This window comes from Hyperoodon ampullatus, assembly GCF_949752795.1.
Source record: "Hyperoodon ampullatus genome assembly, chromosome: 1".
NCBI classification, from domain to species: Eukaryota; Metazoa; Chordata; class Mammalia; order Artiodactyla; family Ziphiidae; genus Hyperoodon; species Hyperoodon ampullatus.
The window spans coordinates 126,754,505-126,771,862 of NC_136914.1; the positions used below are offsets into that span (position 1 = coordinate 126,754,505).

General features: G+C 51.6%; 1 protein-coding gene across 3 annotated transcripts in view; it reads left to right on the forward strand.

The window, feature by feature from the left end:
* RGS12 (regulator of G protein signaling 12) overlaps positions 1-17,358 on the forward strand; it is a gene marked incomplete at its 5' end in the record, with an annotated part of 90,482 nt that overhangs the window by 56,748 nt on the left and 16,376 nt on the right. For all 3 annotated transcript variants that reach the window (XM_079698188.1, XM_079698189.1, XM_079698190.1), the window contains 6 exons: positions 11,410-11,579; positions 12,029-12,121; positions 12,824-12,967; positions 13,950-14,129; positions 14,470-14,623; positions 16,410-16,486. In XM_079698188.1, coding sequence (XP_079554314.1) covers positions 11,410-11,579; positions 12,029-12,121; positions 12,824-12,967; positions 13,950-14,129; positions 14,470-14,623; positions 16,410-16,486 — 818 coding nt within the window. The remainder of the gene's footprint in view (positions 1-11,409; positions 11,580-12,028; positions 12,122-12,823; positions 12,968-13,949; positions 14,130-14,469; positions 14,624-16,409; positions 16,487-17,358) is intronic.

A 17,358-nucleotide genomic window follows, 5' to 3' on the forward strand; every position in this document is an offset into this window, starting at 1 on the left:
TTACAAATAACATTCTCATCTAACTAGAAAACCCACAGCATATCAGTCACATGGCCAGGCCTGACTTTTAGAGCTAATGGAGTTCAGGAAGATGAAAAGTAGTAGCTTTCCTAAACAATATACATTGTTTTGATAGGAACACATATATGTTCATAAAAGCATAACAAAAATTTGGATCAACACCAAATTAATAAGATGGGTTTCCTCTAGGGAGGGGAGATAGGACTAGAATTTTAGGTAATGATCAATAAGGGATTTTATTTTTTATGTTTAAAAATTTTAAGTAGAAAATATTTTATGAATTGTGCGTTAAAACTGCAAGATGTTTATAATTTGAAGTTATATGCCTTTCAGCCTGTGCCATCTCATTAGCTTGTATTTGGAACACGTGATCTATTTATCCAACCAATATTATTGAATGCCTACTATGTGCCTGGTACTACTTGTCACAATACTCTTATGATGCCAGTATACAGTTACTACTGTGGCTTTATAGAAAGGTGAAGTGACTTGGTGAGGAGTGGAGTTCTCACAACATTCCTGTGACATTAGTACACGATTGTTACTGTAGCATTACAGAAGGGGGAGGACAGTGTGACTCCAGAACCCACACCGTGAACCACCACAGCTGTGCCAGGTAGAGCTGGGCTGGAGACTCTGGCTCCCAGGACAGAGCTTGCCACAAAGTAGACCTTCAACAGATGTATGTTGAGAAATGAGGAGGAGGGGGTGGCCCCATTTACTTCTTACTCATTTTAACGGCCCATCCAGTTTGAGGAAGAGAACGTGGAGGATGGTTGGGTTCCCCCGTGTAGTGGAGCCCTGATCTTCTGCTTATTCCATAGAAGAGTCAGGCTCGGCAGATCCTCAGGGCAGGCGGCGGGGAGAGAGGGCACACCTTTATTTTTATTTATTTTTTGCACCATGTAATTTGTTTTCAGTCTGAAACTATATCAGACTTTCAAAAATTGCAGCTGTAGGACAAAGAACTTTTCCTGTACCATTTGAAAGTAAGTTGCTGATATGATACCCTTACCATCTTGAATACTTTAGAGTAAATTTCTTACAAATGAATACATTTTCCTGCATAACCAAAATACAACCATCAAAATTAGGAAATTAACACCGATACACTGCTACCATCTTATCCTCACACTCTGTTCATTTCGCCAATTCATAGTAAATGTCATCTTTATGGTAAAAGGATCCAGTTCAGAATTATATTTGGCATTTAGTTGTCGTGGTTCTTTTATCTCCTTCAATGGAACAGTTCCTCCTTCTCCGCTTGTTTTTGACATTCATGCCGCTTTTGAAGATTGCAGACCCCTTAGTTTGTCGATGCTACCTCAATTTGGGTCACCTCTGCCTTGAGCGCCACCCACTGGAGACATCCAGACCAGGGGTGGGGCTTTGGGAGCCCCACCACTCAGCACCGCCTCCTGCAGGAGAAGGGGCAGGAGAGCTGCCTGCCTTCTTTGGGGGTGAGGTGGGGGCGGGGTGAGGACCCCTCCTGGAACAGGAGCCAGCCTGGTGACCAGATTTTTGGAGCCCAGTCTGGGACAAATGACTTTCTGAATTTGATTGCTTTATTTGGAAGTCACGTAAAAGACACAGGTATTACATTTGTTTAGTTTTGCACCTGACATATTATCTTCATTATTAAAATTATGTGAAATCATAACTGTTCCAGAATCCCAGGCTACGGATGCCATAGCCAAAAAGTACAGTTTATACCTGACATAAAAGTAAAATACCTGTGTCTCGGTATTACCTCTTTTCCACTGACAGGAGTGGCCTCTCAGTGCCATCCCTGATGAAGGTGGTGCCTGCCCCACATGTCCTTGATGATTTTATCCCCTTGATCCTTTTCCTCCTCTGATGGTCAGCCCACTAACCCCCTGTCCTGTTGGGGAGGGTGCCCGTTGCCTGGCCCCCCACCTACACGGTCTCAGTGCAGGCCTGGCGCCTGCAGCTCTGCCTTTAGTCTCCTGTGCCTCGGCTGTAGGCAGGGGTGAGCACCAGTTTTGAGTCTTCCTTGTGGAGCCCCCCATTTGGGGTCCTTGGGCTTCTGCACTGAGCAGTGGCCTCCAGACAGGGTCAGGCCACAGCTGGAGGGTTTACACTTCACGTGTGGCTCTTGGCCCCAGAATAAAACGAGGTCTTCACAGAGTGTATGTATTTTATTCACTGAGATGAAATACACTGATTTCACTAAGGAATTAGTAAGTGAATAATGTGAATTTTTTTTCATTCAAATCAGCATAATAAATGAATTTGATTAGGGCTAATCTTTGAAAAGTGTCCCACGTCCCTTTCTGGTGAGTCCTGGAGGCCCCCTGTGGTCAGATGCCGGCTAGTGGGCAGCCCACGTGTGGTCACGGTCGCTAGCGCTGCGCCTTGAATCCTGAGCACTCATGTGACAAGTGACACGTCCCCCCTTTGCGTGTCGCGTTACTTCCCACGCTGACCCTTTTTGGCTACGGTTCTGCCCACTCACACGGCCTCGCAAGCTCTCCCAGCATCTCACCCCCATCTGCTTGGCATTTCAGTCTCCAGAAGGACTTGTGTCATTTCAGACACGGAAAGTTTGTTCTGCTCTGCTCTGCCAGAACAGTTATAAATCGACTCTCTGGTAATGACTCCAGGAAAGACTCAGCATTTAGGTTTCTGGTGTTTGGGCCCACATTTCCCATGGCCCTGGGAAGTATATGGAAGGATACCGTACACTGAGCGCTGCCCTATAGACCTGTGAGGCGTTTGCCTGCTCGCCAGGGCTGTGACATCTGGCCAGGAGCTCATGAATGGTGACACTGGGAGCGTCCCTTGGAGCACATGGACGCTGTCTCAGCACCTTCACCAGCTAATCTCAGGCTGGTCATAGGAGGGCTTCACACTTCAGCAACTTCCTTTGTAAAATGGGCTGATGGATCAATAGTTTGCAGACTCTGTGCTGAGGAGGTGCTGTCAGGCTCCATAGACATTTCATTCTCCTCGTCAGAAGGGCTCTGTAAATAGTGGCAGATCTTTCATGAAGGAGGTGCTAGGCTGCCTGCCCGAGGCTGCACCAGGTCAAGCAGAGCGCGGCCGAGGTCTGTCCCACCTGTTCTTGTCTGTATCTTCTTCCTTCCCAGTGGCCCAGCCCACACACAGGGATTCCATATGTGATAGCTTTGAGAAAAAGAAAAGGCCTGCTGCTTTAAATTTGTAAGACGTGCCAGGGCTGCAGCTGGGGAATGGAGTGAATACTCTTAGGGAGCCTACTGTGCGGCGTGGGCAGGACATGGCAGACTTGGACGTGCAGCTGAGGCGGGTAGGGCGGGGCGGGGGGAGGGCCGGGCAGCCCTCCCTGGGCACCTTTCAGTGCAGAACTCGGGCAAGTTCCAGAATTCTAAGTTCAAGCCTAGCCTTCCAGGGCGTTTGAAGAGAGGAGAATAGAATATATCTTACTTAACAGCATGTTAGCTTCTTTGATATTTTTTCAGTATTTAGATGCATGGTGTAAAGATCTTAACTTGTACTCTTGCCCCAAGCCCTGCAATTGTCAATTTCTCCCCTAATGAGAAAACCAAGACATAAGGATATTCAGGCCCATGCAGTCTATTGCATTATGCCACCCAGAGCCAGAATGACCATCATGGGCCTGAGTCTCCACCTGGGTTTTCCCCCAGAACTGAATTTTATTGTTGAAATGGCCATATGGCAGATATTCTCAAGGCCTGGTTTGAAGGGTGGACCAGTTCACTTGATGAACAAGTACAGGCTTTAAAAAGTAAATGACGTGGGCTTCCCTGGTGGCGCAGTGGTTGAGAATCTGCCTGCCGATGCAGGGGACACGGGTTCGTGCCCCGGTCTGGGAGGATCCCACATGCCGCGGAGCGGCTGGGCCCGTGAGCCACGGCCGCTGGGCCTGCGCGTAAAAGTAAATGACGTGATGCTAAAACTCACAGGATCCTGCACCTAAGACTATATATTTCACTGTATGTGGATTTTATCTCAAAAAGAACTGTAAACAAAGATTAAAGTCTAGTTAGTGGTTTTGTTTTTGGCAGTGTACGCATCATCAGTTCTTTTTTTAAAAATAACTATCTATTTATTTATTTATTTATGGCTGCATTGGGTCTTCATTGCTGTGAGCAGCTTTCTCTAGTTGCAGCGAGCGGGGGCTACTCTTCATTGCGGTGCACGGGCTTCTCACTGCGGTGGCTTCTCTTGTTGCGGAGCACGGGCTCTAGGCACGCAGGCTTCAGTAGTTGTGTCACGTGGGCTCCGTAGTTGTGGCTCGCGGGCTCTAGAGCGCAGGCTCAGTAGTTGTGGTGCACGGTCTTCGTTACTCTGTGGCATGTGGGATCTTCCTGGACCAGGGCTCGAACCCATGTTCCCTGCATTGGCAGGCGGATTCGTAACCACTGCACCACTAAGGGAAGCCCCAGGCCGGGAGCTTTTAAAGAGACACGACCACTAAGCGATCCTGAATTGGACCCTGGACGGGGAAATAGCCAGAAAGGACATCGTTGGTGAAACTGGAACTCGGACTGTGTCACTTTCTCCAGTTTTCATGGCTGTGCTGTGGTCCTGAAAGAAAATGTCCCTGTACTTCAGAAATTCACACTGAAGTATTCAGGGGTGAAGAGGTATGCTGTCTCCACCTTAATCTCAAATAGTTTGGGAAGAGTTACCGGCCTGTGTGTTTAGAGAAGGAGACTGGGAGGAAGGGAGTGAGGGGGAGAGGAGAGAGGATGACACGGCCAGTAGAGCAAGATGTAGACGACCAGTGAATCTGGGAAAGGGTGTATGGGTGTTCCTTTTACTGTTTTTGTAATTTTCTGCAAGGTTAATTTATATCAAAATTCAAAGCTGCCCCTAAAGGATGGCACGTGTGGCTCTAAGAAAGGGGGAGCTTTAGGTCCAGTGGAGGTGTTTTCGGACCTCATTCAAAGTCCTCTCTCCCCAGTTTATCAGCTGTGCTAGTAGCTCTGCCTTTCTGAGCACTGCCTGAGTCCCTGGGCAGATGAGGGGCCCGACGCAGAGGGACTGGGACCCCACGTCCCGGCCTGACTCTGCCTCTGCGCCCCCTGATCTCTGCTGCCTCATCGGCAGATGGCTGCACTTCAGAAACGTGAGGTCAGAAAGGACATTGATAGGAAAGTGGGACCCACTGGGGCTCTGCTGCATCGTTAAACCCTTTTCCTGAATTGTTTTCTTGGAAAATGTTGAGATTGATTTAACACCTTTTTAACAGAACTGTCACCTAGTTGTAGCTGTTTATGCAGCAGTGTCCATCCAAGAATCTATAGCCGGGTCAGCCTGAGAGCCAGATCCAGCCGCTGCCAGTTTTTATAAACAAAGCTTTCAGGGAACAGTCATGTGCATGCTTTGCTTTGACCTCAAAATGCTCCTTACGGTTTAAAAGTGGTTCAGTTTGGGGAAGTTGCTTATTACTTAGTGAATACTTATTCCTGATACTATGCAATTTTGGTGATCACCTTCTCATTAAAAAGATAAGTTTTATGTTTATGGGATTAAATTTTTTTAAATAGGGGAATTAAGAGTTTTATTATAAAAAGTATTTTTTTTTTTCCTTTGCCACTGCTAGTTTAACAGAAAACAAATGCCCAGAGGCCCCCAGGGCTTCAGCCTCAGCCTTTGTGCCTCTGAGAACAGCTTCTGGAGCTGTGTTCTGCCTGCTAAATAATTCACATTCGTCAGAGGTAGCAGCAGGCTAAAGGTCTGCTCTAAATTATGGATGCGTCTTCTGTGATGCTTTGTGTTAAGTATACTGGTGGTTCCTTCTCCGTGAGCTCGAAGGGAGAGACTCGCCTTTGTCAGCCTGTGGACTGGGATCTCTGGAGAAAGTGCACTAATTTACCTCTTTGGGGAGCGTGAGCTAAGCAACAATGTCTCTGTGTGTGGCCCGAGCCTGGGGCCCCAGGGGCTGTGCTGGCTGACCCTGGTATGGATTCAGAGGGGTGGTTTGCGGTGAATGGTTGGAAGTATTTGGTTAAGTGGCATCACAGTGGCTCTTATCGGCTCTGCCCAGGTAAAGTCCCTCTGGTCTGTGCCTTGTCGTGGTTGGCGGGGGCAGGCAGACTGCGCGGTCTCCAGGTATGTGTGCCGAGGGGGCCCGTCTGCTTGGAGGCCGGTGGCAGTTAGCCCTATTACCTGACCTTGAGTTGTGATTTAAATATTTAAAGTGCTGGAGGTTATGGTTTGGATGAGATATTCTGGTGAGATAATGATGGATGAAAGCCCTGAGTTACAGAATTATCTATAAAATGTTAATAGTAAGGCATTCTTCAAGTTATTTGCAACACGGTAACCTGCATGTTTGTCCAGCCAATGTAAAGGTGGTGGCTTTCCTAGTTTTCAGCAGATCTGAAACAGACTTCAAAAACTTTCTCACCAGGAAAGCATTACTCTGACTTAAACTGGTGAATTGAAAGGAAAAAAAAAAAAACCCAACAGCGACAACAGAAACCAGGAAACATTCTCTAAAGTGAAGCTGTAAGGTGGGATGTGGGGTGTCTTCCATGGACGTCTTCTTCTTTGGCTGGAGGATGAGTGTGTTGTTTTCCAAGCACCTGACACCCCAGAGAGACTCAGGCAGTGGCTTAGACATAGTGGGGTTTCTTCCATCACCTGTTCTGGCCTTGGAGTTGGGGTAGGAATCCTGGCGTTGGAAGGAATTTCATTTGTGTTCAAGGGCAGTCCTTCCACACATGTGCACTGTTTTCTGTGTGTCGAGAGCAACTCCAGAGTGAGTTTAAAGGTGGCATGAATTATGAAATTCAGAACTTGACAATGGCTGTCAAGGCCCAGGTGACTCTCCGTGTGTCATGGACACACGGAAGTGCTAGGATCTTGTCATCCCCGAAGGGCTCTGCACCCACCGCATGGCTCTTCACGTTCTTCTGCAAGAATCGGCCACCTAAAGATTCACCAGGAGATCTCATGATGACAAGAACTGTGTACCGACGTGCTTTACGCAGCCAGGCATTGTCTCTAGTTTTCCCACTCTGAAGTGTGTGCACATTCCCAGAGATCTGGCCGAGGTGGAGGGAAACGGCCGGGGCCGCGGCCTCAGGCAGCGTGGCCTGGCCCTGGAGCTGCTCCTGCAGGGTCACTGCTGTCCCCTCTCGAAGCTCCTGGTGCCTGAGTTGAGGCCCAGGGAGCAGGCATTCAGGTCCCAGAAGCAACAGTGTGGGTGTGTCTGCCAGAAGAAGCAAAAGGAGCCTGCGGGGAGGCCCGGGGAGCCAGCGCAGGATAACTTTCTGACTTCGTGGGTCAGATGGGAGCTGGGGTCCAGGGCCTGCGTCCCCAGCTGAAATGACTCTTCCCAGGAGAGGCTCTGTCTGCAGGCAGAGCCCAGCCCCAGCCCTCCACCCCGCCGCCACCCCCGCTCCCCTTCTAGGCCCAGGGCATCTTTCTGTGCAGGACACCAGTGCCCCTGAGACTCCAGGGCAGGAACCGCCCTGCTCCCGCCAAGGCATCAGAAAAGGCAGGCCTCAGGGTGTGCCTGCCGCTGGCCGGCTGAGCCGCGCAGCCCACAACGAGCGGCCAGGGGGGTCCTTTCTTTTTTTAATTGTAATGTTTCTTTATCGATTAGACTTTTCAAGTGTCAGTTATTGATCTGTGAGTCTTCAAAAATAATTCACATTGGCTAAATCTTATAAAAATGAATTGGTGTACGGGTCATCTTTCCCTTAACACGTGTATTCGGTCAGCGTTCATCTGTCCTTCACTCAGTCCCTCCACAAACTTGCAGCACTGGGCAGGGTGGGGGTGGGCGCCTGGGAAGCCTGCCCACCCCCCGCCTCCCTCGTGTCCTGTGTGCGCTGGTCTACATCGCTCTGCCTGTTGCGTGTTGGAATCCACACACCTTTTGTTTGACAAGTAAAAGCTGCAACATCCTTGATGGGTTCAGCTGCTCTGTCTGCAGTTTGTCCCCCACCCTGCCCTCACCATCCAGCCTCAGCCAGACCTCCGCTGGCCACTCTCCACGTGCAGCCAGAAGGACAAAAAGTCCCTTCTTTATTATTATTATTATTAACGGAATGTTTTATTTTTAGCATAGATGTGATGACTTTTTTTTCAATATTTTTTATTGAAGTATAGTTGATTTACAATGTCATGTTAATTTCTGCTGTACAGCAAAGCAATTCAGTTATACATATATATATACATTCTTTTTTAAAAATATTCTTTCCCATTATGGCTTATCCTAGAATACTGAATACAGTTCCCTGTGCTGTACAGTAGGACCTTGTTGTTTATCCATTCTTTATATAATAGCTTACATCTGCTCATCCCAAATTCCCACTCCATCCAACCCCCTCCCCCTTGGCAACCACAAGTCTGTTCTTTATGTCTGTGAGTCTGTTTCTGTTTTATAGATAAGTTCATTTATGTCATACTTTAGATTCCACATGTAAGTGATATCATATGATATTTGTCTCTCTGTATGGCTTACTTCACTCAGTATGATCGTCTCTAGGTCCATTGATGTTACCACACATGGCATGATTTCACTCTTTCTTATGGCTGAGCAGTGTTCCAGTGTGTATATATGTACCACATCTTTATCCATTCATCTGTCAGTGGACATTTAGGTTGTTTCCATGTCCTGGCTAGTGTGAATAGTGCTGCTGTGAACATAGGGGTGCATGCATCTTTTCGAATTATAGTTTTGTCTGGATATATGCCCAAGAGTGGGATTGCTGGATCATATGGTAATTCTATTTTTAGTTTTTTGAGGAACCTCCATACTGTTTTCCACAACGGCTGCACCAACTTACATTCACACCAACCGTGTAGGAGGGTTTCCTTTTCTCCACACCCTCTCCAGCATTTATTGTTTGTAGACTTTCTAGTCTGACCAGTGTGAGATGGTACCTAATTGTAGTTTTGAAGTGCATCTCTCTAATAATTAGTGATGTTGAGCATCCTTTCATGTGCCTATTAGCCATCTGTATTTCTTCTTTGGAGAAATGTCTATTTAGGTCTTCTGCCCGTTTTTTGATTGGGTTGTTTGTTTTTCTGTTGTTGAGTTGTATGAGCTGCTTATATATTTTGGAAATTAAGCCCTTGTCGGTTGCATTGTTTGCAAATATTTTCTCCCATCTTGACATTCCCTTGTTTATCACTGTCCTCCAGGGTGAAATACACACAGCTTGGGTGCCCACCTCCCGGCCCTGCTGGCCTTGCCTGCCAGCTCTCCTGCTCCTCGGCCGCCCAGCCACACTGGCTGTGAGCCGTGTTTCTTCTGCCACAGGGCCTTTGCACATGCTTGTCCCCCCTCGTGGAAGGCTTTTTCCGCTTTTCTGAGGTCGGTTAAGTTCTGTTCATCCCTCAACTCTCAGCTCAACCATCATTGCCTTAAGGGAAAAAAGCTGGAGGAAAATGTCTTGGTGCTCATACTTTACTGAGTGTTTTTAAAATAGACTGTTTCATCTTTTGAGGATGACCCTGTTTATCAGCATGAAATGTAGCAGGAAAGCTTCTCTGCTTGGCCCCTGACACTGCCCCTGACGCTGGTTCACGGTTCACATTCTCTTGGGCTCCGTGTGTGGGTCCCCGGGGCTGGGGGCATTTTAAGCCCCTACTTAGTGACAGATCATACTCTTCCTCCACTTTCCTTTGGTTTATTGATCTTTTTTTTTTTATTGATGTGTAGGTGTTCTTAAATATAAAGAAAATTAGTCCTTCAGCTGTGTAATGTGTTACATGTATTTCCCATAGTTTCTTATTTGTCTTTTGCCTTAGCTTACAGTGTTTTTTACATACAGAGATTTGATTTTACTTTTTTGAGGTGTAGTTGACATACAACAGTATGTTAGTTTCAGGTGTACAACATAATGTTTCAAAATTTGTATATATTGTGGAATGATTGCCACAGTGAGTCTAGCTAACTTCCCTCACCAGGCACAGATGCAGAATTCTTTCTTGTGATGAGAACTTACAAGATCTACTCTCTTAGCTCCTTTCGCGTGCGCGATGCAGTGTTGTTGCTTACACTCGCCGGGCCGTGCCATCCATCCCCAGGACCTGTTTCTCTTACGTCTGGACGTTTGTACCCTCTAACCCCTCCACCCACATTGTCCCCCACCCTGCCCACTGCCTCTGGCACCACCCGTCTGCTCTCACACACAGAGACTTCAAGTCTGTCTCTGACGGCTCTGGGCGGGAGCCTGCTGGATGTCCTCACTCAGGTATCTCAGAGAACTGTCCCGTGCTTTCTTCTAGTGTTTCTCTGACTTCACTGTTTATGTTTAAATCTTTGGTCTGTGTGGCATTTATTCTAGTGCGTATTGCAAGCCCCCCAACTTGGTCACTGTCCAGCTGGTCACAGTTGACCCTGTAGCGTGTATTGAGTGATCCGGCTGTGTCCTGTCCCAGTGGCGCATCTGCTTCTGCAGCGGCATCGTTCAGGATGTGGGTGTGCGACGTGTGTAACGTTCGGTGGGGCTGGCCCTGCCTCTGTGCTTTGTTTTGTGTAGTTTTCCAGCATTTCGTGTTTGGTTTTCCACGTGAACCTTTACACTCAGTTTGTCTGGTTCTAATAGAACGTGTACTGGGAAGTGTGTTGGGAGGAGAGGTTAATTTGGGGGGTTGAGCGTCTGTGGTGTTTAGTCCTTTGTTGCCCCTGTTACTGGATACAAATCACACGTGAAGACGTGGGGTCTTCCAGGACCCCAGCCCCAAGGAGAGAGGGGAGGAGGGTGTGAGTGTGTGCCTGCCTGTGAGCGTGTCAGGATGCGTGCGTGAGCGTGTGTGAGCGTGTGCCTGCCTCTGAGTGTGTTGGGGTGCGTGTGTGAGCGTGTGCCTGCCTGTGAGCGTGTATGAGCCTGTGCCTGCCTCTGAGTGTGTCAGCGTGCGTTGAGGAGCGGGTTTCCGGTCACATACACACAAAACCGAGAGCTGTTCTCGTGGGGAAGTTTTGTGTGTCGGGGTCTAAGCAGAGCATTTCCAGGTGGTTCCGTGTGCCCTGGTCCTCAGCTCCCTGCCTGGGCACTGCGGTGCACTTAGCGACAGTGCGTGTTTCTCCGGGTCCTGGGAACCCCACCGGTGCCCCTTTCTCTCTGCTCAGCCCGCCCGTCACCCAGCCCTGGCTCCTGGCCCGTCCCGACCTCAGGTGGACTCACTCGGAGCCCCTGCCGTGCCCGCGGCCAGGGCGGCCGCGACCTGTGACGAGCATCCTTGTTGGATGTGTGCGTGCGTGGCCTCAGGAGGTGGGTTCGGTCTCGTTCCCACTCGGCCCGGTACCCAGGGTGCCCAGAACGATGCAGCCACAGTGTGGGCACTCACCACACTGTGTCGGCTGAACGCACCTCCTGTAGAAGACAGATGGTGAGGGCCCCGTGGGCAGGAGGGGGACAGGCCCGCAGGTGAGTGAGGTCTGTGCTGGCCCCGCAGAGCTGAACGGCGCCGACCTGAAGGACTGCGTGAGCAACCACAGCCTGAGCAGCAATGCCAGCCTCCCCAGCGTGCAGAGCTGCCGGCGCCTGCGTGAGCGGAGGGTTGCCAGCTGGGCTGTGTCCTTCGAGCGGCTTCTGCAGGACCCACTCGGAGTTCGCTACTTTTCCGTGAGTCTGACGGGCAGCGGGCACCTCTTGCAGCCGGACCCCAGGGCAGGGTTGGGCAGGGCAGGCGTCTCGTCCTCCTGCTTCTACCCCGGGCGCTCAGGCCCAGGGGCTGGAGGGCGCCTCTCTCTGCTGTGAGGGGCATCAGAGCTTCTTGTGGACCCTTGGAAGCAGCTGCCTACTAGCCAGGCCGGCTAATAGGAAGGCATGCTCAGCTCCTAAGGAAACAGCTGGGAAGGCCCAAGTGGTCCCAGTGAGGGCAGCTTTTAAGTTTGCTCCCAGGTAAATTCTGCAGAGGCGCTTGGCACCCGTGGTTTCTGTGAAAGATGAAAATAAGAATAAAGTGGGAATAATGGAACAGAGTGCAAGAGGAGGGAGGTCCCACTGCCACTACTGACGTACCTGCCTTTTCCGAGGATTGTGTGAAGGTTAATCTATGGTGTTTTTCTTAGGATTTTCTAAGGAAGGAATTCAGTGAAGAAAACATTTTATTCTGGCAGGCCTGTGAATATTTTCATCATGTTCCCGCACACGACAAAAAAGAGGTACGTTTCTTCAGGCTGGGAAGTGGGAGTGGTTAAAGGGCAGGGTGATGTTAGCGTAGGTTCACACATAGTGCAGTTTGAAAAGTCCATGTAAAAATATTTTCACACGATTAAAAAAAATTCGTTTTCAGAATGTTTCTTAATATATATGATATTTAGTTTTGCCTAAACATAGCTTGCATAAATGGCCCTAAAACTTTCAGCACATGTGCTGCCACTCCGTGTGTGGAAGGGGATTTAAGAGAAAATCCTGGGCAGAAGAGCATCCTAGGATGCCCATCCGTACGGCCCCCCTTGCAGGCTGCGTGGGGGCAGGTGAGCCCCCGCTGGTGTGGGTGCTGATCCGCGGCGTGACCCGCTCTGAGGCAGCCTGTGCCCCTCCCTCAGAGGAGGCCTCTTCTCTGCTTCTCACGCTCCGTGCTGCCCGGACCTCCCTCCCACTTTGGCGAGACCACACCATGCGACAGCACCTGCGCTGCCCGCACCCGGATGCCCCCGGTCTTTGGAACATTCAGATTGCGCTTTGACAAAATTTGGAGAGGAGCTGATTTATTGAAAAGTTTCATACTGGCTGGTACTTTTAGTTATTATCCAAGCAAGAAATATTTATTAGGCCCTAAGAAAATGTGTCTCCATTGCCTGGACCCGTGTCAGAAAACATGTGTGTGGTCTGCACGTCCCACACACGCACTGTCCCTTCAGCTCTCCTACAGGGCCCGCGAGATCTTCAGTAAGTTCCTGAGCAGCAAAGCCACCACGCCGGTCAACATTGACAGCCAGGCCCAGCTGGCGGACGACATCCTCAGCGCCCCGCACCCTGACATGTTCAAGGAGCAGCAGCTCCAGGTGACTGCCCGGGGCGCGGGCAGAGGACTCGGGTCCCAGAGAGCGGCCCCCGCAGGCACCAGACTGCGAGGAGAGTGCCGGTGGGACCCCCACCCCTACCCCACCCCACCCCAGCCCCTGGGCTCCATCTCAGAGCCAGGGTTCAGCAGAGCCCTGGAGCAGGACGTCCCCACCACGGCGTACCTGACTGTTGACACTCTCCCTTATGCATCTGTGTGTCATCACAGGTTCATGGGCGGTGATATACATAGAGGTCGATAGGTGTTTGGATTTTTTTCAGTTTTAGGACATCACTGTGATGAAAAGTGTGCATTGGACTTAATGTGTTTTAGAGCACATGTCCACTGGCCTTAGCAGCGGTTACTTCTGTAGCTGAGTCATATGAATGAGGTTTAAAAAAATGGAGGAAGGTATTTTCAAGGCAGGTCTCACTTCCTTTAGGTTTCCAGTTGCCTTTGGTTTCATTCTTTTTTCTTTTTTTTTGGCGGTACACGGGCCTCTCACTGTTGCGGCCTCTCCCATTGCGGAGCACAGGCTCTGGACGCGCAGGCTTAGCAGCCATGGCTCACGGGCCCAGCCGCTCCGTGACATGTGGGATCTTCCCGGACCGGGGCACGAACCTGTGTCCCCTGCATCGGCAGGCGGACTCTCAACCACTGTGCCACCAAGGAAGCCCTGGTTTCATTCTTATTTAACAAAGTAAAGATTCTCCAAGATTGCACCTTGGCTGTCCTGAGGCCACTCAGACGCTGGCGCTTTATGTGGGTTATTGGAATTGGCTGATCGTTAAGCGTGGCCACCGAGGGCTGGCGTGTTATGAGAAGTGTGATCAGACATAAAGGAGCCTGGGCAACGACTCCGGGGGCGATGAGGGGCTTTGGGAACAGGCCCTGCTGCGCGTGTGGCATGGCGCCGCCCCACACCTTCAGGGCCAAGTGTCCGGTTCCGTGTGTCACTGGACAGCGCTGTGTTTCCTTGGCAGATCTTCAACCTGATGAAGTTCGACAGCTACACTCGCTTTCTGAAATCCCCGCTGTACCAAGAGTGCATCCTGGCGGAGGTGGAGGGCCGCCCGCTGCCCGATGCGCAGCAGGTTCCCAGCAGCCCCACCTCCAAGCACAGCGTCAGCTCCGACCACTCAAACGCGTCCACGCCAAAGAAGGTGCCCGTCCCAGCCACGCTGGCCCCCCCAGTGAAAGCTGTTCTGCAGAGATGACAGCAGACGCCCCTGTTGGCTTATCCCTTCACCCGCAGGGAATGCAAGGCCCTGTTAGCACTCACACCTCCCATGCGTCTTGTCTGAGGTTCTGGTCGGGGCGGGGGGGGGCTCCAGCTGCCATTTCTGGAGAGGCTGGCGGGGCTGCGCCTCTGGCCTTGAGGGACCTGGACCCTCCCGCGGAGCACCTGTCTTGGCAGCCTGCTCCAGCTCCCTTTCCCATGCATTTCATGTGATATTAAATTAACTTCACACTGTTTTAACAACGTTTTCCATTTGATGGCAGTTGAATGGAAAATCGAAATCAGGACGGTCCCTGAATGAAGAGTTGGGGGACGAGGACAGCGAGAAGAAACGAAAAGGAGCGTTTTTCTCTTGGTCAAGGACCAGGAGCACCGGGCGGTCCCAGAAGAAGAAGGACCAAGGCGACCGTCCAAGCGGTTCGTGGTTTGTCGTGTGCAGGTCGGGGAGGGAGGGGGGCGAGGCCCTCTCGGGGACGAATGAGGAAGTGTGGGCTGTGCTTGTGACGTGGCCCTTTGGGGCGGCCTGGCTGGGGAAGCTGGGGGTTCTAGGGCCCTCTGAGAGGGCACATGGTGCATTCTAACCCACCAGCCTAGGGCACCTCACAGGTACCACCCTCTTCTTGCTTGAGCAGTAATGGGTGCTCTTGGTAGAAAATTTGGAAAATACAACCAAGTGAAAAGCAGAAAATACAGATGTCCTGCCCTCTGTCCACCCAGACAGCCTCTTGCTTTTCTGCTGTGTGCAGAGAGGTACACGAGCTTTTGTAATTTCTTTAAGAAAATGTGACACCATAGTTTGGGTACCAAGCATTTTCAAAATTGTAATTTTATTGTAAATTTTAAAGGTTGCCATCCTAGATCTTCTCTCCCTTGGTTTCTTTCTTGGATGTGGCTGAGAAGACAGTGTGAGAGGGACAGGGATGGGGCTGGGATGCTCCGGGAGGGAGGTGGGTGGACGGGTAGCAGCCTGGGCAGGGGGGACAGGGCAGAGAAGGGCGGGGCGCACACTGGGCGCAGGAAGCACGCGCGGGAGGGTTTGGCGGCCTTTTCTTCTCCACTGTCAGGAAAGGGATTATTTTCCGGGAACTAACCTGCAGGTTCCAGACCCGGGCCCCAAGTTTAGGTTGGGCAGCTTATCGAGGGAGCTTGGACAGGGAGCACCTGAGGGGGGTGGTGCCTGTGCTGTGCCAGGCGCTTTAGAGGGTTCATCTCCTGCTCAGAGCTGGCCGCAGGCAGGTCTTATGCCCACTTTGCAGAGGGCAGTGTAGGGAGGCTGTGGGCCTCTGCCGGTGCCCTGAGGCTCCGGGGCCCTGCCTGGGGCAGCCGGTACAGCTATTCTTCCACGAGGAAAGGCAGCTGGAGCTGGGGGTGGGAGCGGTGTCGTCAGTGTGGCCAGGGACCCCCGAGGACCGGAGATGGGGGAGTGCCTGCCTCTCTAGGTCTGTGTCCCCTAGCGGGACCCCAGGAGACCGGGGTCCCCATACCCGGCACATCTTTAGAGAGCCACCCGTAAAAGCCCTAAGTCCTGACCCCAGGACGCTCCCCAGGCATCCTGACTCTCTCGCCTGGCAGTCCGTTGCTTTTCACAGGTGGGTCAGTGGGACCTGGGGGCCTCCGTGTAATCAGGCCCCCTGCTCCACCCCCAGGCCCCAGCACAGCGGCATGATCGGGGCCCTAGGCCCTGTGTTTTTAAAGGTCCTTTCTACGTCAGAGTTCTCGCGAGTTTTAGATTACAGTTAGCTCAGTCAGTGACATCGGATGGCGCGATTGTCAGCTCATTCAGGGCTTTACAGGAAGACGGGAAGTGAGCCGTCGGTAAAAGATGCCGTAACTGGCTGGCACGTGAAGCCACATGTTGAGATAACAATTCCAGATTAAATGAAGGGCAGGGAGGCCTTGCACTTGCTTGCATTTTGACCTAAGACAAGGCAGCAGGAGCCAGGGGAGCCGCGCGGCCGCCAGCAGAGCAGAGCGCGGGCCTGGGCTGTGGCTCCCGGCCCCGGCTGTGTGCCAGGGGCGAGGCTGCGCCACCAAAGGGCCTCCGAGCCTGGCTCCTGTCCTTCGAGCGTGTCTCTTCAGCCTAAAGGAGGTGTGGGGCTGTGGGGGACATGACCACACTCGAGGGGTTTCTGCACTTCTGCATTAAGCGAGCAAGCCTGAAGCTGGTGCCATTGGGTGTTCTGAGTCCCTGTATCCCCTCCAGACCCCCTGCACACCAATGGAGGCCTGGGCCGCCGGGAGTCACAGGGCTCCATGTCCTCGGCCGGGAGCCTGGACCTGGTGAGTCCCCGCAAAGCCGTGTCCCTCGTAAAGGAGCTGTTGGATGGATGGGGAGGGCGCCCCTTGAGCACTAAGAATATCTCTGGGTTTATTTCTGAGACCTTTAGTTCCCGTTCAGGCACGTTTCTCTGGACGCCCATGGGAGCAGGCAGGTACTCCTCTTCGTCTCGGCACCTGCATGTCCCGTGAGCTCAGACACCCCCGTGTCTCTGCCTGTGCGCTGGGGGCTGTGCCGACGGGGCTCTTCCCCTCCGGCCCCTGCTGCGGGCCGGGGGCCCGGGTCCTGCCTGGCCCTGCGCTCTCTCCTCATGCCCCACTGAGTTGCTTGTCTGGGCCAGTTTCTAGTTAGGTGGAGAGGAGGCACTGGGCTGACCTGCTAGCTGGTTAGCTGTCATCTGATGGCAATTTTGGAAAACCCTATTGTTGCTGGCCTCCTAGTCACTTGAGATGGTCAGGCAGTAGTGAGTGTAGAATGTCATTTCTTCTTCAGTTATAACAATACCAGTTAGAGCCGTGAGGGTGGACCACGCACCAGTCAGCCATTGCTGCCTGACACACCATCCCAAAACCCAGTGGCTTAAGACAAAGAACATTTGTTATTGCCCGTGCGTCTGTGGGAAGGGCATGTTTGGGGCCATTTTGCAATCAGTCTACCACCTGCAAACTAGTTTTCTGAAGTAATATTTGGGAGAAAGAGATTTTCAGACCCTCGGAGGACAGAGTGGTAAGGAAGTGACAACCAGGGCAAGTCAGGCATTAGAGAGGCATGCGGGGAGCCGTCTGTAGCCAGGAAGCGGAGCTGTAACTCAGGGACCCAGAGGTCTGCCACGGGGAGCGCGGCCGCGGGCTGGTCCCCGGTCCGGCTCCTGCCC